The sequence below is a fragment of the Mya arenaria genome, chromosome 9 (assembly GCF_026914265.1).
Source record: "Mya arenaria isolate MELC-2E11 chromosome 9, ASM2691426v1".
NCBI classification, from domain to species: domain Eukaryota; kingdom Metazoa; phylum Mollusca; class Bivalvia; order Myida; family Myidae; genus Mya; species Mya arenaria.
Genome location: NC_069130.1, coordinates 14846124 through 14868174, shown reverse-complemented (window position 1 = coordinate 14868174; position 22051 = coordinate 14846124). Strand labels below are relative to the sequence as shown.

The 22051-nt window shown below is 34.6% G+C and overlaps 2 protein-coding genes across 2 annotated transcripts; one reads left to right on the top strand and one right to left on the bottom strand.

The window, feature by feature from the left end:
* Window positions 1-368: 368 nt before the first annotated feature.
* LOC128203768 (uncharacterized) lies at window positions 369-21448 on the top strand. Its single transcript, XM_052905310.1, has 3 exons — window positions 369-452; window positions 788-1142; window positions 21317-21448. The coding sequence occupies exons 2-3, from the start codon at window positions 917-919 to the stop codon at window positions 21391-21393; spliced, it is 303 nt and encodes a 100-aa protein (XP_052761270.1). The 5' UTR covers window positions 369-452; window positions 788-916; the 3' UTR covers window positions 21394-21448.
* Window positions 11107-18641, bottom strand: LOC128203766 (heat shock 70 kDa protein 12A-like). Its single transcript, XM_052905307.1, has 5 exons — window positions 18541-18641; window positions 15115-15438; window positions 13143-13361; window positions 12488-12623; window positions 11107-12322 (listed from the first exon to the last, which is right to left on the bottom strand). Exons 2-5 carry the CDS (start codon window positions 15424-15426, stop codon window positions 11277-11279), a joined length of 1713 nt encoding a protein of 570 aa, XP_052761267.1. The 5' UTR covers window positions 15427-15438; window positions 18541-18641; the 3' UTR covers window positions 11107-11276.
* Window positions 21449-22051: the final 603 nt, after the last annotated feature.

Here is a 22051-nt window from a genome sequence, read left to right as displayed (position 1 = left end):
TGGCGCACATGGCAACAAATGGGATCGTTCCAAGGATCCATGGAAATACTGGAAGACGGCCCAAGCACGCCCTAACGTTTGACGATGTGCAGCGCGTGGTAAAGTTTCTCCTGAACTATGCAGAACGTGAGGGGTTACCAATGCCTGCAGCTCCAAGAGGGCGAGACAATATTCCACCAACTTATCTCCCTGCAAGCGAAACGAAACTGAAGACATTCAAGGAATATGAGAAACAGGCTGTATATTCGGTGGTTCCCATTCGATGTGTGAAGCTGACCGCCTTCAAGACAATTTGGTCGACATGTGTACCCCATATCAAAATCGCATCTCCGCGTGACGACGTCTGTGCTACATGCGAAAAAATCAGGAAACGCGTGATGGACGCTGTCGAGGAAGACGACAAAAAAGAAGCGGCGGATGCATACAGCGCTCATATAACGAAGGCACAACAGGTAAAGTACAAAGTTTTTTTGTATGCCAAAGAAGTTATTTTGTGATGATAATATGAATAACTGCCGCATCAATTCCCTGTTCTCGAGAGGCAATAAGAATGTGCCCGTGTAGTGGATCGAACCCATGACCTTTAAGGTGCGAGGTGCACAACTATCCACTAGACTCCCCCACCGTTATAGTTTTATTTATGTACATAAATCATGATGTGCATACTTACTTAAATCACAAATACGAGTCTGCTATTCTCACCTATTATTATACGACAATGTCAATTTCTGGTAAAAGTGAGTTATATTCAAGGTAAATAAAAGAGCCGATTATAACATTTTTTCAGGAACGGGAGTTGTACAATGACTGTATACGTCGCAGTACGGAGACGCGTCACACCGCTGAATGTGAGCGGTACCACCATTTCACGTTTGACTTTGCCCAAAGTGGTAGCCTGCCGCATTACTAAAGACAAATGGGGCCCTTATTCTTCTTGTCCCTTCGGAAGATTAGTATATTTGGATTCCGAATAGATGGCGACCCACACCAGCTGAATTTCCTCATCGACGAGAACGAGACCATGGGGAAAGACGGTTCGAAATCACACGGACCAGATGCCGTCATTTCAATGATAGACTGGACCCTTCAAAACTACGGCGGCCAATCAACGTCTTGCTCCATCCACGCCGATAATTGTCCAGGTAAATTTAAACACAAAACAAATCTTTCACAAAGCATATACAATTTATTACTAGCATACCAATTTATTTTAGTTCAATTATGTAAATATAAGCGGTAATTTGCATTGCTCGATAGACATTTAACACGTTCCGTAATTCGATAAGCAGGATGTTTATATCAGCTAGATAGTTTTCTGATATTTAGAAAACTAAAAAATATGTTTTTCTTTGAATGAAAGCGAAGAGTACAAACAGGCGACGTTTCTCTTTAACAAAGATCAAGATCATGTTTTCATTGTTATAACAATAAGTAATAATATCAGTAAGTAACGGTCCAGACTCAAGATCCTTTCATTTCAATCTTAAGTAAAAGTTGTTGATAGGAATATAATATGCTGCTTTCTTTCAATGCTCACTTCGATGAATCTATATTAATATTATGTTATTAATTAGGTGATTTCATATTGGCCTAGTTATTTCTCCGAGGTTAGCTGTATTTGTCTGAGCCCGAAAGGGCGAAGGCAAATACAGCTGACCGAGGACAAATAACTGGGCCAATATGAAATCACCTAATTAATAAGTATTTTATTAATTTACTATTACCATTTTGGTTAAAAACATTCTTATAACTTACCTTTAAGTTCACAGTTAAGACGTATTTATCCCTTTTTCATTCATGGTGTCTGCTTTTATAGATTTGACTTTGCTGATTTTGACATGCATCCTTAGAATAACATTGCACATACTCATTAATAAAGCACTATACATTGTAAGGAAGCATGTCTTTTCGTCTTAAATTCGTAAATCATTTGCCAAAACGTCAAATGTTTCACCTTCGTCGTCCATTTTACCGGTGTACAAAATCGTAATAGTCGTAAAATCCACAAACGGGTTAAATACAACTGTAATATCAAACCGTACAACGGTGGTTCAATCATTCAATAGGTTCAAGTATTCCAAATAGGTTTATAAGAAGCACAGCTTTTCAAAACTGTCGGAAAACGAAAAACAAAATGGCTACCTTTAAAAATAATTTCCGGCATATTTCTCATATAAGGCGAGTTTCGACAGCAAATGAAAATGGCCCATTTCTCAAATCCTATATTAGGCGAGATTTGTAGGCAATCAAAACGGAGGAAACTCATATTAGACGAGTTCTGTTGATATTGGCCGAGTTCTGGCATATATTGTCTTCAATTGTCTGGTATTGGTACCGCAATTGTCTCTGTATCTCGCCAAATACGTAATAGTTGATTAATAGTAGGTTATATTAAGTCTTAAAGGGACTAGACATCAGATGGCCCCAAATCGGCAAATACATTATTTCCTCGAAATAATCCTAGAAATTTCAATAAAATCTACATTGGGACCGATAATACATCGGTTTACATGTTTGAAATAAAATCTAAAACATTGAAATGTTTATTTGAGTAAATTTTAAAACTACAAATTTAAACAACGTCAAAATGTGAAGGTAACGTAGGGAAATGAAAACTAACGTAGGTCGCGTTTGTGTTATGTTTAGTAGTATTGTTGTTGTGGATGTAGTTGTTGTTGTTTCGTTAACTTGATAAGGTTGAATAAGGAACAATTCAACGTGCTTTAAACAATTTTTAAAAAAAAACCTTAATAATTCAATTTCTTCGTAAAGGGTGATAATGATTACAGCTCTCTTGTTTATACCATATTTTACAAATAGTGACGTCATAACTTTATATTATATACATCATTATAATATTATTTTACGATGTTTCCATTTAATTTTCATCTGTTGTTGGAGGTGGGTAGGGTTAAAATAAGCCAATGATTTCTTTCGGCATGCATGATATGCTTATAACCAACGAGAGACAAGCTTTTCTGATTCTCACTAACTGAACCGAGAATTTAAATATCCACTATACGATGATACTGGCGTTTTGAAAAAAACAATCCCCGTTCATTTAATGAATTAATTGCGGGATAAATGTCAGTATCGGTGTATAAACACAGTTGGGGTGATCAAAGTGCATACCCTTTGACTATACAACAGAACGGCCCAACCGTAACCGGAAACAGATTATCAAATGAAGTCACAATAACGCTGGAAATGATCATCCACTTGAAATAGCTATTAAACGTAAATTGAAACACTAATGGCAACAATACGTTTAACATATCATAAATTTACACTTTCTAAAATGTTGATTTATTTTTTACGGGACCAATTCGTTATCCGAACATATCCAATGATGTTGCTTTCATCGGATAATAACCGCAATAGCCGAAAGGCAGTTCATTTAAGGAGTGGAAGTTGAGGTATAAACATTACCATTTGTACCGCATAATGCTTTCAGCACAGCACTTAGTGCGGATTTTCTATTCTGATAAAATATTTTCTATACAAACACTAAATTCCAAGGTCGATATGATACAATATGAAATCAAGAACAACCTTATATGACAACGAGAATTAGAATAGATATTATCGGCTTATACTATGACAATTATAGGTTAAACATTGTACGCACGTTAACAGTAGCAGTATCCAATATTAGGTATCATATTGTATAAATACCACGAGATGCAATGTACACGTTCTTTAAACCAAATATGAGAACAGACAGAAATTTAACACTTTAAAACATTAGGATATCATATTTTCTAAGAAAATGTATTACATTGTTTTTTGTCATAAAACGACAGTGTAGATCGAGTTTAACTCAATTTTTAACGCCTTACTCATCGTATTGTGAAATTATGAGTCTTATAAAGCGTCAATTTTCCCGTTATTTAATAGTTTTCATTTGCTTTCTGTAACATTTTAAGACTATATTTTGTCTAAAGTTCCATCGGAATTGCATTTTGTTTACTTTCCACCTTCGGTATTGTTTGCTTACGCCATGGCACGTAGTAATTGAGGTTCAATTTCGATGTCAAACAGTTCGTTTTAAAGATTATTTATTTTCATTTTGTATTGAAATTTCTTGGAGAAAATAATATTGAACGGCGCTGTATTGAAATGCCATGATTTATGTTATATACACCTTGCAATTAAGAAATATGAACTGCTTTGTTATTGTGCCTCATTCATGTGGTTTAAGGGGTACCATATTATTATTATTATATTATTATACCAGATTTGTTGAGCGCCCTTTTCATAAAAAATACGTTCAAGGGTGCTTTACAATTAAACATGTGACATATCGCAGATATGTGGAAATCACCAAAAGTGACATATTTTAACATATTAAACCAATTCAAGTGAAACTCATATGTTGTAAAAACATACACACATAAAGTGTCTTAAAATGCTATATGCAATAAAATAAGCATAAAAAAGTAAAATGAGAATAAAAAATCAACAACATGAAACCAAATATATATAGTTACTGTATACTATATATAGAGTTACTGTAGTTCTGTATCGTAAAAATAAGTAGGGATAAAAACAGTCACAGTTGTTATCTATACGTTGTAAGAAGTTTTGAAAAGTTGTGTTTTGAGAGCTCTTTTGAATTAATTAAGTGATGATTCTTTTCTGAGAGTGTCCGGGAGAGAATTCCATAGTTTTGCGGCAGCAACTTTGAAACTCCTATCACCATAAGAGACCAGTCGACATTTTTGTGGCACAAGGGTGGTTGCTGCACTTGCTGAACTCAGGTTTCTAGTTGGCACGTAAACCTCTACTAAGTCGCTAATGTAAACCGGTAACTGACCATACAAGGTCTTGAAAGTTTGAATGATAATTTTATATTTAGTTCTATCTTGTATTTGAAGCCAGTGAAGGTCTTTAAGTATTGGCGTTATGTGTTCAAAACGGCTTGTTTTCGTAATGATACGTGCAGCTGTGTTTTGAACAATTTGCAGTTTGTTCGTTGTTGATTTCGGCACGCCATATAAGACAGCATTGCAATAATCTAGCCGTGATGTCACAAGCGAGTTTACGAGAGTCTTGGTGGACTTTTCCAACACGGTCAAATTTACCGGAAATGCCTGTGCGGTGTCCAAGTACGAAATGTAATGCACAACTGGTTTCAAAACAAACTTGATTCTGCTATAAGGAACTTAAAATAGTTCGAAATGTTACCAATTCGTTATCTATTTATAATCATTATTATTATTAGCAAATGTCAATTTTCGAAATTGGTTGAAACTACAAGCAGACGTATTTATATTGAACCATGTTATGTAGTTCTGAGTTTCCCTAACAAGCCAACCACCTGCTTACCATCTTTTCACTGATCACTGGATCGGAGTGGGGTTAATGATATATTCTAAATGCTGTATTCCACGGTCTCCTGTCGATCATTGTTAAAGCGCTTCCTGACCTTATCACTAGAGTGAATGTTACCACATACAGCCTGCAACTTCAGCAATGACTGACAAACAACCTTTTTTGGATTTTAGTAGAAATGCAAATATTCTGAATATGTGTATACAGCTATCCAAAATAGCAAACCTAAATAAACATGCGATAAATTCAAACACCTTCACCAGAAATCTCTATTCTTCAAAGCTCAAAATATACTATTTCTTTATTTCCAAATTTAAACACAGTATAACACTTTTAAACACCATTTTCCTTGACCTGCCAACCGTCTGCATTACTATAAACACAAACTACACTCTTTAATTCTCTGCTTAAAACAAAATGTTCTACTTAAACTCTGAAATATAATTTAAAACACTGGCATGTATAAAACTTCTAAATATGTTCCAAAAAGTGTATTTCACATTGAATATCAACCGTTTTGCTTTTTCTCTTTTACACCTGGGCCTGAAGGGACACAGGAGAACCATGAACACACACTATTGACTGCAACACAAAAATAGAGTTAAAAGAATAAATTCAAAGGACTATGAATGATCAGATTTTTAATTTCAATGTTATATGTGATTAAATACTCACCAACACTTTTTTGGTAATTTAGAACCCGGAATGGTTAGTGCTGAATGCTGTTGTGTGCCCCTGTCATCACACCATAATCATATTAAAATTAAAAAAGATAAATAAATGTTAACAAAGATGAAAATATATTTATGTCATTACTAAACTTACTTACTACTTATATGGCACTACATACTGTGTTTATTCGAAGTCCCGCTGTAGTCAGATAATTCTTAATGATCACTGTCACTAAAGATGATAAATTAAACGATGTTCATAAGGAAACACTTAAACAAATGTCATATGCAGATTATGTTTTAATCACACTATATTCCGTATACATATGCTCTGGATAGTGTCAACATCAGCACATAACACTTTGTCTTACACCCGAAAAGCGCTTGTTGTATATAATGAATGCATATCCTTCCGAAAATTTAAAGCGGATGTTTATATCAATTGTTTGCTTCCGTTCTGTTCCGGAAGAGATTCAACATGTGCATTAGACGCATCACAACATTTGCCACAGTTTTAATATCCTGATTCTCGGACTAAATGACGATACTATTCAATATGTAACACTTGATCTGACGATAATCTATCAATTTCGGACGACAAATTCAGTAAAATCATATTACGGAATTGGTTACCTCCTTCCAAAGACAATGAAAATGTTTGCTTTGTATTGATATACTTGATTTGCGTCTATAACCTTACAATATTAATACTGCAAAGGGAAATAAAGATTGATCCGATATAGCCTTTACTTTCTCAACTTATATTAACCACTAGTTGTTGAAACATTTATCACCTATCGAAATGTTACAAATATATGTATATGTATATGTTATTCACAATCAGTGGACGAATTCGATGAATGATGGACTCAAAATTTAGACGCTTTCGAGGCTCGGCGTCTTCCTGCTTTGTGCAATGGGAAATGAAAATGTGCGTTTTTCATTTCCAACTCAATTCATAGCACTTCAACTTTACTTACTTTTATTGAATGTATCTCAAAAGATTAAGATCTTAAATGAACGATTTATTGTTAAATTCCTGTTCCGTTTTAAGCGTTTTGTAGATTGGCGTTCTTATTTTCAACTAGGAGCACTTTAGATATTGACATTTTTTTTAATTTTACCCTGCTATCACCCATTCTGATGAACCGATAAAGGCATGCTGAATAAACTCACTGATATCCTCTGCAGGAGTGCATGTGTGTACAGTAATATCAAAATACACTGATGACGAAGGGAGAATCGCCTACCACAACAATGATATGAAGAATGCTCTCAGGAGCGTCGAAATACTATGGCCATATCGAAATTAACATAAACGGCCACTGCATATTTAGGAAGAGTGCCGTTAGATAGACATTGTAGTGCTATAAAAATGCAAACGAGAGAATAGCCGGTGACGGCAGGAACATGAACTTTGACGAGAGGAACAATAACGTAAAAAGCAGTGGAATCAACTACGGCAATTGAAGCACCGAGAAACACATAAGTGTTTCAAACTGGGCAACCGTTACACGTTGCGGTGATTTTTTTAAAGAAAATATGCATTTGCCGAGATTTGGACCATCTGGTGTATAGCTCATTGAAGATAAAATGTTGGAAAAATAGTCACATATTTATTTCATATTTATATTTTAAACCCTGTTTAATAAGCGTGCCGTCAAATATCGCCAAAGCCAATGACTTTCGCCACAACTCCCTCCACAGTAAATCGTTCGACATAATGTCGGTTGTTAACGTGCTTACAAAGAAATATCAGTCTGATACATACAAAACACAGAATTTAAAATGTTTCAAAATATAATTTTACTTTTATTTGAGGTTTAATATTGAGCAAGCATAGTTCATATATTCTTTGCGTGAGTGTAGCTGTAATTTGGAGATGAGCAAATTCTACGAAAGAATAGTTCCAATTAAAAAGCATTTACTTTAGTCTATAATATTGCATTGTTTACTTAAGCCGTAATCGGGTAATTAAATAGATACATCATTGAGCTTGAGAAAACTGTAGTACTTTTACGTATAACATTGGACATTTGGTATGATATTCGAAATCAGCAAGGAAATACCTTTCAAATCACACCATACATACATCATGGTCAACGGTCATCCAAATTAAAATTAAGTTGAATGAAACTATCAGAAAACGTCGGAGTCTTAAACGCAATGGAAACGGCGGCTTACCTTACGAAACAAAGCCAGACATGATAAGGCATGTGAGCAGACCCAATGCATACCAGTATTTGAGATATGGCAGACTGCACTGCCTCTTTAATATTAAATTATTTTTATTGCAACACCTACTTCGTAAAGTCGGTGTTGATGACAGGTGGTTCGTTTATGTCCACGCAGCCAACAGACGAGGCCATCGCAAGTGCGCCGAGGCTCATGGTATACACATTACTAATAAACTTTAACATAATGTTATTTGGTTACATAAGACATCGAATTCTAAATTGATTAATCTTAATCATTTTTGAGTGTTGGTCTGGTGGGGCTGGTTTTCAAAGTTTGTAATAAACGTACCTTTTCAGGTTAAGCTACATCTATCAACTTTGGCGTAACAAAAGTAAATTGAAAAATATTTTTAATTCTGTTTTGTTTTTGTTTGACAGGACTGATTTGCAAAGATTGTAATAAACGTAAACAAACATACATTCTTAGGGACATATTTTGGGGTAAAAAGGAATTGACCAAATGTTACTAAAGAAGATTTGATCAGATTTTTTATCAAAAAGCATTCGCAATTTTTTGGAACGGTCTGTCGACATTATAACTTTGTTTTGTGTCTACATACCCTTCAATACCTTATCAACAATTTCTTGTGGTTCCTTTATAATATATTTTCAAATAAGAAAGAACGTCAATAAAATAATGAAAACAGTCAATTGGAATTATTTCCTGATAATAAAAAAGCAAATAATTTTCTTAAATACCTTCAATCACCACCAAGCCCCAAGACATTGTTAATTCGGTTAGTACTGACAATTTTGGGACAAAAAAAATTCATTCTGTATTTCTATACAAACAAAATGAGCTGTTAAACTACTGACCATCAGATCATGTACGATAAGTAAATAGTTTGGTTGTCGTTCGTCCATTAGTCTTGGTCCATCAGCCTGTTTCAAAGTCTGAAACAAATATTTCCCGATGCTATATCGGTCCTTCGTTTTCAAACCGTGACCTCGACCTTTCACTCGTCTGTCTGATCTATATATATGCTTGTATGTAACTACTCGAGGTTATCCTTAAAAAATAACCTTTATTTAAAGAATGAATTTTATCGTCGGATTGATTTCTTTATCGTCGGAGTTTGAACGCAGTTGGGCTGGTTTAAGTGTGTGGAGACTCGAGCCGTATTTAAACCAGTCCAACAGCGTACATATTCCCGATAATGACATCAATCCCGCAATTCATTACTTATATTTACACAAAAAGTTAATTATTCATTCAATGGTAATTAAAAATACTTTATTACATTTTAAAAAAAAACTTACAGTAATGTTTTTTCGTCCATTCTTAAAAAAGTCCCGACCGTAACCGGAAACAGTTTATCAACTTACGACACAATTTAGCGGCAAAAATGAAACACTTTAATTCGCCTTGAAACGTTTAATTGAAACAATAATGATAACAGTACCTTAAACATATCATAAAACACTTGCTTACATAGGAATTATTGTTTTTCGGGCCATACTGACATTATAAAACAAGATAAAAACAATCAATTAACATGTTTAATGTAATGCGGTGATTCGCGATCCGAACATATTGTAAGATGTTCCGTTCATTGGGAAATGTTTGCAATTGCCGAAGGGTAGTTCATTTAAGGAATCGAAGTAGAGGTGTTCATATAATATACTGATTGGTCGCTAATTACAGTCACGCATTACTCACAAATGAACACATACCCATGAAACAGTTGAGGTTGCTACCAGAGTGCACAGCATTGTCTCGAGAATCGTATTAAAACATTTTTTATTGAATTTAAAAACACACACTTGCACTAAATTCTATGTTTCACAATAGGATGAACCCGTTTACCATATCTTACCATATCCTTTAAGAAATACGACATTATTCTAATGATGTTTCCTCTTTGCCGCGTTGTTGACATGAGTTATGTTGTTGCTGCTACTACTGGATTAATTGGATTTTAGATTGATGTAGCTAATCGGATATAACTACACGAATCTTTTCATTATATGTATTTTGGTGTCGTTATTAAATAATTAATTACTTAATTTTTTGATTATTATTTTTATAATTGAAATGCGAATAAACAGGTACTATAACAATGCAATACATGTTAATTATTGTATATACAGACATGATATCATCCAAGTTATGTTTGTTCTACATTTAACCCTTTCCCTGATAGATGATTGACCAAATAAGCAACCAACCGCACCCGTATCAGTGAAATGCTTATCAGTGCCTTATAGGGAGCTTGCCCCTTTCGGTTCCCTTTCTTCGTAGGGGATATTGTAAACGACAGTAGAAAATTAATACGTCCTCCGATAAAGCATATTTACTGTAACAAGCACATTTTTTTTCATTTTGATCTATTGATGTATATTTAAATCTAAGGAATTTACATGAATTGATAGGGACTTGGTCATAAATTCCTTCCCATACCTTTGTCCAAGCTTGATATGCCATCTGTCATCTGCTTAACCCTTTGGGTATTTTTTATGACCCGGATCACAGGCTTAGAAAGATTAGATGCCTGTCTCAAGAATGAATCATTTGTTAAAAAACTTTTAGTACTAACAGATTATTTTCATTGCACCAGATTTTTTTATTTTGTGTTGAAGGGATATATATTTCACACTTTGTAGATGTTATTTTATTGCAGGTAATGTTTATTTAGGTCATTGAAACTGAGATGAGTAACAATGCATATCTATCGTACTATGGATAGAGGCGTAGACTTGAGAATGTATGAGACTATCAGTAATGGCGTATATATGAGTATCTACCGCGCTATGGATAGACGAGTGGACTTGAGAATGTATGAGGCTATCAGTCATGGCGTAAATATGAGTATCTATCAGGCTGTGGATACAGAAGTAGAACTAAGTATCCATCAAGTAAAGAAAACAGCAAAATAATATATTGAAACGTAAAGCATATATGTACAAGCAAACACTTTCGAAACATTCTATAGCATAGTTTTGAGAAACGTTAGAACGCTAGCATATTTTGTGTCATGTGTATGCGGTACTGTACAAACGTTCTGATGTGCATTTCCACATTGTTCCACAATAGTTACTTGAAACACTCAAATGTCATTGAGGCCTCTTTCCCCGTGGCCATGTTCTTCGTCTTCACCAGCAACTCCGTATCTCCGAACACGAACGTGTCTTCTATATCCTGTTCTTCAAACGGAATGTCAATGCTGTTTTCCAGTCTTATAGTCCCAATGAGCTCACACCCAGGGTCTGTCACGTACTCGGGCTTCTCCTGTATCGTCCTATAGACGGGTGTAAGGGAAACTTTACTGTAAGGAGTACCCATCTTGGTCACCTGAACGTCCACTCCCACCTTATCGTTCACCCGCCTGTACACTTTGAAACAATTAGGCACCCACCACTCTCCATTCTTCCATACCTTCTTATCACCTGGGTGCTTCTTTTCATCAAACTCGACCAACACTTTTGTCCCATACGTGTATTTCATAATCCTTGAGCTGACAATGGCTGGGTTGTGTCCAAACCTCACTGCGCCTTTTAACACGGCGAGGCCCGCGTCTTCAGGAACGATCATCCTCACGGCTGGTATTTCATTCCTCATTCTTTCCTGAACGTACGGGCTTTCACCGAAGCCACCAACTAGAACGATAGTTTGCACGCGTTTCATTTTTGCTTCTGCTAGAAGTGACCTTATATGCTGGATCAGCATGTCGATTGGACATTTGAACCATGATTGGATAACTGCCCCATCAATTTTCAGCTTGTCCTGACCCTTCAGTGTCATGGAAATTTCCAATGCTGCAATTCTTTCTTCAATCGATTGTTTCGAATGCTCTTTAGCAAGTTTACACAATGAAGCAGACAAACGAACAATAATATGCTTTGTTTTAACGCTATCAAAGGATCGTTTTTTGTGCTCAAATTCACGAGTGATATCAAAATAATCACCCATTTCCGTACTTTGCAGTTCAATGAGAGCCCTTTCCCCAAACAAACAACCCAACATTTTCATGTAATTTTCATCAACAAAGATGCCTCCCCAAGGACCGCCGCTGGCTTTGTGGATTTCCTTCAAGTTTCCGTCTGGTTTTCTTTCGTGTACGGATATATCTGCTGTTCCCCCTGAAAAAATCGTTAGGATATTATTGTTTTCTAAAATGCTTACTATAGTATCCATGTATAATATGCGCACTTATTTTTGTGGCCAATTATCCTATGGTTAATGAAAGACGGACGGTTATAAGTAGGTATGACTTTTGTATTTTAATATAGAGCAACTTTTCTAACCTCCAAGATCGACAACCATGTACTGAGCTCCTGGAATCGATACAGCGCCTTTCACGTCCATACCCAACGTCTCACACCAGATCGAGGCACACTCCGGCTCCAAGGCAAGCTTAAGGCGGTTTGGGTCTATTCCAGCCTTTGAAAAGGTCGATACAGCAGCTTAGTATAGACCTAGGTACATACGAGCTTCGGTATCCTCTACCGGAGGTTTTGAATACATTGATGAGCTTGAAGCGCTGGATGTATTATTTCAGTAACGAGGTTAATGGTTGTTTTAACTGCTTTGAAACGTGACGTTATGGACATCGTTCCACTAGAAGCGTACTTTTATGTAAATATCGTTAGTTCTGATTATCATAGTGAGAGTCGTATGAGAGCTTATAAAATACAACGATTTCCATAATGTTTCAACGCGTTTACGTTATTGATCGCAAAGCCTCAATTCAAGTTGTTTTCAAAGTTAGTAAGCATGTCTATGTTTTTTCTTTGGACTACTTAATCTATATTCAATGGCCCATTTTACATTTTAAAAATACTAACATGTATATGACGAAGAAGGTCTAAACTATCAGTCAGTTATTCCAACAAAGTCTTGGTTGTCTATATAAAAACAAATTAATTTATAATGCAACGCAACAAAAAAACAATGACATACTGCAACTGCTGCATCCCTCATGAACCTCTTGGCATTGTCTTCCCAGATAGCCGGGACGGTCAACACATACGATATGTCCGTCTCTTCGATTCCTATCTTTTGCTTGTTAACCGCATCTAGTAAGTGCTCTCTCATGAAATGTATAGACATGACAAACAGCGGGAAAGCCTTCATCTGTTTTCCGCAAATGTCCTCCACCGTAACTTCTTTCGTCAAGTGCTAGAGGTGACATTAATTTTACTTTTATAAACGTTTTACGTCCTTATCATCTAGCTGAAGTTGGCTCCTTTTAGGTTACTTATTTAATTAGTTTCTTATTGATCAATGCTAGAAATCATAACAGGTTGTCTACTTGATATTTCTAAAGCGGTTACACTTATATGTAATGATACAGATATCTTGATATCTATCATGCCGCCGCATGATTCCCGTTGATTTTCTGCCATGCATTAAACTACGTGTCTCTTAATAACATTATTGTAGAAGGACCAAGCTGATATTGTAAATAGGATGATTCTCACTCAAAACGTATCTTACTAGTATTAAGGATGAGACGGTATTAAAAGTTATAAACAACATGTTTAGCAAAGTCTGTATTATTTGAAACTGCCGGCATAAATTGCCAGCCTGTGGTGCGGGTTGAAAACTCAAAGACTACGTCCAAAATGTCCGCCATAAATTTTCAGTAAAAGGTTTCTTTCTGAATATGGTATAATTATTCAATAGATTTGAATTAATACTAACATGGATATTACTTGTCGGATATTGGCATACTACATTGACCATTTCAAGGTCAATGTTAAGGTCACATCTAAAAGTTTATTATGATTATTTTGGATAGAAAAGTGGTGCAAGCTTTGTTAAATATATGTGTCTTCAATTAAAGACATACTGTTAGGTTCATTTGTCGGATTTAAAACACATATATTTCATCCGCGTGGTGGTGTGAAAAAAAGGGGTGTATGCAAATTACTATTGTCGTGATAGTTGTATGTTGTTCACTTTAAAGTATATCTAAGTTTATCTAAATGTGTGTCATGTCACTATTTCATAATTTGCTCCATGTCGGCAATCATTACTGACATCTTTGGTGTAATGCTCAAGGTCTGTTCAAATTATTTTTTCTAATTAAGTATATATTTCAAGTAAGGTGTTTAATTTTGGTTTAGAATGCGTTTTTCCATCGGGACTAAAATGGAAAGAAACTTGCTGTCAGAATTGTACAATAAGTTGTGAATGCTTAATTCTTTAAGATATATGAATATGACTGTCATGTATTTGTTTCATAATGTGCTTTGTATTGACATACATTAATAACATGTTAAGGTCAAGGCAATTTCAAGCTCAAAATACCCAAACAAGCATACACGAGATATTTTGTTTCTTTACCTATTTATATGTAATTGTTTTGTACATAACGTCTTTTTTTCTTATAAAAATGATTGTTAAACTGTAAATAATACTTTCCTCCATGTTCAGCAACCCTTCAGTAAAATCGTTTGAACACATCGAGGCGTCATACTAGCCTGTCCCAAGGCTGTTGACAAAAGATGCTGTTTCTGAGAGCTTAAATATTTAGCGTGTAACCACTACATTTTGAATAATGTATTGAAATGACTATATTGTAACAAAATGACACACCTAACATTTTAAAATCAATGTCGCAAAAAAAAAATCAGTCAAATAAGAAATATTTATGCTGACAGTTTTATATTCTACAGACTTTGCCAAACAGTTTGGTATATTTCATTTGTTGTTCTACTCTTGGTACCACCTACCCCCCTAAAAACCACTGAAAGTCACCCTGCAATATCAATTTAGTATATGAGGTTAATATTTGTGTAATCAATAACATAAATAATACAACGAGACCTACAGAGACAAGCACGAAAGTAAAACAAATAATAAGGGGGAAAAAGAAAATCATAATAACATACAATGCTAGTACAGGATAACATTATTAATAAAATACCTCATTACTATGCAGAACCATTTTAAATCTCCGGAAAAGCCTCCAGCCGTGATGCTCATCGTCTTCCGCTAGGTCTGCGTACTTATCTTCAGCTTCGAATCCAAACGAATCAAACTGTCCTTTGGGTTTGAGAAGAACGGAGGTAGGAGTCTTTAATGACACCAGTTTGGAAGATCCACCGCCTGCATACCAATTCTGGTTTGTCTGAATCTTTTTAGGATCGTCTCGAAAAGAGAATGCATAGCCGCTGTATGTGGTACCAAAGTCGAAAGCAGCAACTATCACAGTGTTGTTTTGAGCATTGCTGGCCATGGTTGCTTTGCCCTAAAAGAAGACAGATATGTGAAAATGAGAGTTGTCTAGTGGTAATGTTTCCCGTCGTCACTTAAGAGGTCTTGGTTTCCTATTTGTCCTCAACCAAGACATCAGGTCTAGATTCAAATTCGTTCTTAGGAGAGATATTCAACAGTAGTACCAAAAAATCCCTGCTAGCGATGAATTCAAACTTACGATTATTGATGAACTTTCCGCCATAACCCAATACCGCATAACTCTCATAACTTATTTTACCGCAAACCGTCATAACAGGATTCAAAATCGAATGTTTTATTCTCTTGACAAGCGGATGCTGTCGTAGATAATCTTGAAATATATCGTTGGTCAATATCATAAAGCGAAACCATTCTAGAGCACAAAATTGCTAAAAAATGATAAGTTCTATTCAATTGTTTTAAACATAATTGTTACCTTATTTAGTTTTAACACAAACATTGTCTCATTTACGAGAGAATGCATGTTTCAAAAAGAGATGCCGGGATGAAATATTGAAGTTCAGCTGTGATTTGGAGAAGTTACTTCATACTGAGATTTGGAAATGACTTAAGTAGTTTTGTGATTTTTGCAAACGTTGTTACTATCAATAAAATAATTTACAGGCAAAAGTGAGTTTCATTTTGAGAATGAAAAAAAGATTATAAAAAATATATTCATATACGAAACTAGGAGATTTCATACCATGAAATACCAAGATATTTTGGATGCATCATATCAATCGTAGATTTGGAAATGACTTAGTTTTTTGAAATAGTTTTGTGATATGGCAGCCATTTCTGATTTTTACCCAGGTGTTTATAAATATTTCCAGAAATTGTGGCAGTTCAAACGTTCAGTGTGAAACTGTACTTAACCCATAGCAGTTTATTGATTATTTACCACTGTCTGGCAGTGGATGGTGTTTCAATATTTTTGACAACCGCCTGTCTCTGCCGAAAAGAAATCATAAAGACGAAGAAAATATACATTGATGTATGAACCCTCCCTACTGTTTGAATGTGTATTCTCTAGGCAAATATATTCAATATTTTACGAAAGCACAGAGCAAATAATAGCGTTACGACTTTAAAGGGACTCGCCCATGTTTCGGCACCATATTATTGTTTTATTAAAATTATTATGCAATGGAGGTTTCACATTACTATGAAGGACGATTCTTACGGCCTCTATTTAGTCGCTGTATATAATCTGAGCCTATGAAATGTTGGGATAAGGATATATGGTTGGATTCCGTTTTCTGTGAAATTAATATGATTCATGGAGGAATACATATTATGTTTTATTGTTTTAATCTATCCAATATTTTTTAAATGTTATCCTTGATGGTGAGAGTGCATTATTCATTTTGAAGCATGATAAATAGTGAACTATTTTCAAAAATATATTGTGTGAATTTGGCAATAAACTAGTTTTAAAAACTCCACCAGTGCCACAGGTAAACATGTCTGTGATGTTGTCATTCATGGGAAGCGTTCTACTCACTTCATCCATAGTATTGCTTGTTTTGTCAAACATAGGGCATCAAACAGTTAAATTTAATATGCATTTAATATTCTTTTACATGATAAACCACTAAAAGCTACTGTTATATGCTTAGTATTTATTATTTCATGCATTCCCCACATTTAAGGATTGATTCTTATTTTTGTGCGTTCATGCATTATGTTTTTGTAAATGCATAAACCGCGCTAGTATTAAGAATCAATACTTATATTTACATTTTCTCTTTTTATTTGGCTTTTTTTTTCGACCTAATAGTGTTTGAGAATAAGCCTTTAATTACAACAAAGGGAATCAAAACGTGAAGAGCGAATGTAAATGGTAAGAGCATTTGTCGCCCTTGGTGTTTTAGCTGGGCGTTCTGTTAATCCTCCGCATAATAAATAGTCCATAAGTAATTTGCAGAAAGAAATAAAGAATCAAAGATTTGTTTAATCATTTAATAGTTTCTGTTAAATATGTGGAAGTAATAATGATTTTTGTTGTAATATGTTCATTTTAATCAAGAGAACTTCTGATACATTTTAACTCATGTTTTGCATATGCATGACCTATGTGAGAGGGCATAGACATTTGTGGTCATGGTGATTTAATGGATAACTTCCAGTTCAAGGTAATTAAATGCGTCATTATTTCATTTTTGTTGTCTTTTAACTTTTGCAAAGATATTGAAGTGTTGTGTCGTGCTAGTCTTCTCGAATTGTCAATATTAAGACATTTGTTCGAACTCACGAAAATACATAACACTTGGGCAGTCTCTAATCATTTCATGTATTTAAATGTAGACGAAGATATCGCCTAATTATATCGTAGAAAGATAATCATTGTCTGAATCCGATATTATATCATACATTTGTCCTAGAAAGAAATCGCCGAACTCCGAATCATCAGCCATGTTTGTTTTGACAGTTGTTGCAGACGAACCGTAGAATAAACCGTGTCAATTTTAATTTGTTTGTTCACTGCGTGTTCTTTTGTTATCAAATGCAAAATAAAGCATTTTCCAAATGATATTTCTAGAAAATAATGTCTTTCATTTAAATTCTTCGTAAAACATCAGAAGAAACATGTAAACACGCCGGCATTTAACAGAACATGTGCCCTGCTATATTTATCAATAAAGTAGAACATAGTAAAATCACTACGCGCAGTGATTCACCAGCGCCCACTCAGACCGTTGCTTTGTTACGAAACTCCGCCTACAAAAGTCAGGAAAGGTCGACCGGTTCATGCAAAATGATCTCAATTTTTATCGTTCAGAAAATCAAGAACAGATGTAAATATTTAAATGTAAACGAGAAAGTCAAAAACCTCTTTCGTTTCGTTCGCTTTGGTAGACTGATTATGGAATTAACTATTGACGTGTATATGAGGAATAAACAGGGCTGTAAAAATTAAAATAAAATATATCCATGTTTGTTAAATTCTGATCATGGCCCTTATTATACACAATTAGTAAAAAAACAATTTTGGACAAATTGAATGACATCATTATGTTTATTGAGATCTTATATGCAACTTTTATATTTACATATCATTTTAAATTGATATAAACAGTATTTAGGTATAAAACAACGTAAAGGAAACAATTACCTGTAACGATCCTGTTACTATCCACTGAGACTTATCTGTGGGCCTTTGTCTGTTTTCGAAAATTATTTACTTCCTTGTCTGTGAAACCGTCTGTGTTCTAAAATGAGATTGTTCAGTATATGAATAGAATAATTAGGTTCAATGAATTATATTGTGAACAATGTTTGCATTTGTATTGACATTTCCAAAACAATTAAATAAACCACAATGCAGTTGAAACTTAAATCATCAGAAAACTTATTGACTATTATAAGCTATTATTTGAGTTTATGCTTGGTGTTTAGACCGGTGGCGATTCATAAAATAAAAAAAAAATTCTAACTTTCTTTGTGTTTTGTGCGAAATGCCTCCATTCTAGCCAGTCCAAATTAGCCAGTGCGCATAAACGAACTTCTCAATAACGAAATTAAGGATTAAATGGGAATGTGACGGTTATTTTCGTCCGTGGTTCTCTTATTTATTTAATGTGTATCTTATCGTTGATATCGCTGGCGAAATCATGATGGAAGACACAAAAGACTAGTTTATATCTAAAGTATAAACGCTTATAACATATCTTCTTAAATTTATATACAGATAAAGACATATTATATATTATAAAAAATTTTTTTAATAATTACTTCGTGGCCATATTTCCCCCAATTTAAAAGCGCCATAATTGTTTACACGGAACATGTGCGTTTTTGTTTTGATAAATACAGTCAGATCATTAAACATATAATGCATTTAGTTTTTTGCACTAATCTATCATCTGCGCCTTCAAAGACTTTTCAAAACAGGAAATAATCAACTTTACAAATCTTGTAGGTATAGGGTACTAACATGTTTTCATTTATATTTGTTAAATGCGCATACTATATTTAACTTGTGTATATGTTTACATTTACGAAAAAAGACATACATAAGTGGTTGTATAAGGTATCTCAGACACTTCCCATAAAGCTTCTGACTCATAGCAAAATGTGTCGATAGGATTGAGAACTTTGTTAAAAGTGTGTCCAGGCGACCTCCTGAACATAAACGTAGATATTTGAATGTAACAGTTCTCTCTTGACCTCTTTCAAAAAACTGCAAGCATACGTCAGTGTAGTGGATACTGTGTTAAGAAATGAAGAAGAATTGTTTCGAAATACTTTCTACATTTAAGCATATTTGTGTATGCCGTTTCACTGATTTGTTCTAGTTTATTTACCATATGCAAAACGTTATCTAAGTTTGTAAATGCCTTCTGCATCAATTATTTGTTTTCATGATAACGTCATCGCCGCTTATATTATAAGGTTTTTCTGTACTTTGGTGTTATTTCAGATCCAAATTTGCCCATGTATGGGGTTCTTAATCTGGTAGTTAACTAAAGCTCGCGAATCAAAATGATACTGTAGTGCGGTATTGTTTTAAAAGTACTGCATTGATTCTCAAAGTTAAAATCAAAATAATTTTCAACTAAATACGATAAATAGTTTATAAAGTTGGTGGTGTTAAGTTGCCAGATAATTAAACAGATATTTAAATACGTTATTGTAGATTCCTCTTTTGTTATATCCTAATTATGGTAGATTTGCAATCCTTTTGACACGACTAATTTAACATTGCATTGTTTGCTGTATGAATAGTGTCCTATCTTCATATCGACTAGTCACGTACATGAGTAATTCATTTATATTGAAAACAATCGGGTATCCGCGTTATTTAAACTATGCTTTACAGCCTTACATGTTAAATGTGTTACTAAAATATATTAAATTTTATAACGTCGTGGTTTGCATGTCTGATTGACTGATATTCATATTGTAGGTTCAAGTCCGATCAAAAAACATATGTTAGTATTTGAAGACTAATACTCAGCCTAATTACTTAAACGAAACATAAAACATTATCGACAATAATAGCATTCATTCACGAGTATACACATTAATAATATAACAATAATAAAAGAAAAGTATATTTTTAGATCGACAACAGGATTCAATACCGGGACTTCTGTAACCATAATTACTAACAGTCTCAAGTGACAAAACCTCAATTTTTCATTTCATTGAAACTTTCTTTCAAGGAGGGTTTTACATTTTGATATTTTTTATTACTATTTGAAATTGTACAATTATTCACATATATTGGTAAAACGAATAAAATAAATAGATTTCTTTGTAATTCAGTTAAAATGCTTTTCTGTACGTCTTTGTGTTAAGACCACTGGCTTCAAGTAATAGGTGTGATACTCTATAGCATATACGAGTAATGGCTTACATCTCATAAATCAGTGGCCATTCACAAACCTATAAATTTGACACTCAGGACTAAAGAGGGATAAACTTCAAGACTGTATTGTAAAATTGATGAGTAAAGTCGGTGGAATGAGTTCTATTACGTTAAAATAAACAGGTTTAATATGATTTAAAATCTATTTGTTGACAATAGTGGATACGGGCCCTGGTTTTTTTTTATTCATTGCAGTCTTTTAATTTGTCTTATTCATTGTGGTCATTTAAATAAAACACGTTCCAACGCTTTACTCCATGAGGAACAGCAGATGTATCCGTACACGAGCGAAAACCAAACGGCAACTTGAAAGAAATTCACAAGGCCAGCGGCGGTCCATGGGGAGGCATATATATGAATGAAAACAATATTTAAATGTTGGATTGGTTGTATGTGAGAGTAGCTCTCATTGACATGTAAAACAGAAATGACCGTTTATTCTGATATTTATACTTAGATACCGAGAACCAAAAGCATGTTCTTGTTCATTTGTCCTTTTTCATTGCGTGTTTTACAGGGGGAGAAAAATGTGCAACCAAACCGCGGCACGAACCCGGGACTCCTCGCTATCAGGACGAGTGCTCTACCGACTGAGCTCACCGGCTCGCGTACACACCTCCTCACCACATGTGTAGGTATTGGTACCGTGACACGTTACCTTGTTGATAAACATTCCAAACAAACTCAAGAGGAAATAATTACCGCTTTGGCAATTCAGGACAATGCCATAACATGCAAGGGTAATAATAAGCTAAAGATAAATGTGGCAGTTAGCCAATATTTGTCTAAAAGACCAATATATCTGCTAGTGCAAACTGTTATTCTGGTCGTCCATTTCGGCGAAATCCCTTACGTTCAGAAAAAAATATGAAAAATATGAAAAACACGTAAGTCAATGCGTATAAAAAGATTGGTGCAAAACACCCAGGGGAGAAGACGTTTTGGTAAAATGATAAGTGGTTCAATGTGTATGTGCAGGTGCATGAGGAGGTGAGAGTGGACAAAGCTGCCATTGTAAATAAGCCTTATTTAACAATTGGATCGTTTAATTTAATGCCATGAATGGTTAAACAGATCTTCAAACCTCCTGTATGCACATTTCATCGCCACAATTATTCGAGGTTATCACAGTTCATGACCACTTTGAAAAGTTGAGAGTAAACGAGGTTTTGTAAAAACTAAAAAGATATATCACTTGAGGGTCACTCATGCTACCACAAAAAAGTGATCGCCTGACAGTCAACCATCTGAT

Bases quoted from the DNA above. Each gene is read 5' to 3' on its own strand.
- LOC128203768 (XM_052905310.1), top strand. From the start codon at position 917: ATGGGGCCCTTATTCTTCTTGTCCCTTCGGAAGATTAGTATATTTGGA. The intron at 1,143-21,316 runs GTAAATTTAAAC...CGTGTTTTACAG, and splicing joins CCACGCCGATAATTGTCCAG to GGGGAGAAAAATGTGCAACC.
- LOC128203766 (XM_052905307.1), bottom strand. From the start codon at position 15,426: ATGGCCAGCAATGCTCAAAACAACACTGTGATAGTTGCTGCTTTCGAC. The intron at 13,362-15,114 runs GTATTTTATTAA...TGTCACCTCTAG, and splicing joins TGGTTCTGCATAGTAATGAG to CACTTGACGAAAGAAGTTAC. The intron at 12,624-13,142 runs GTATGTCATTGT...ACCTTTTCAAAG, and splicing joins TGAGGGATGCAGCAGTTGCA to GCTGGAATAGACCCAAACCG.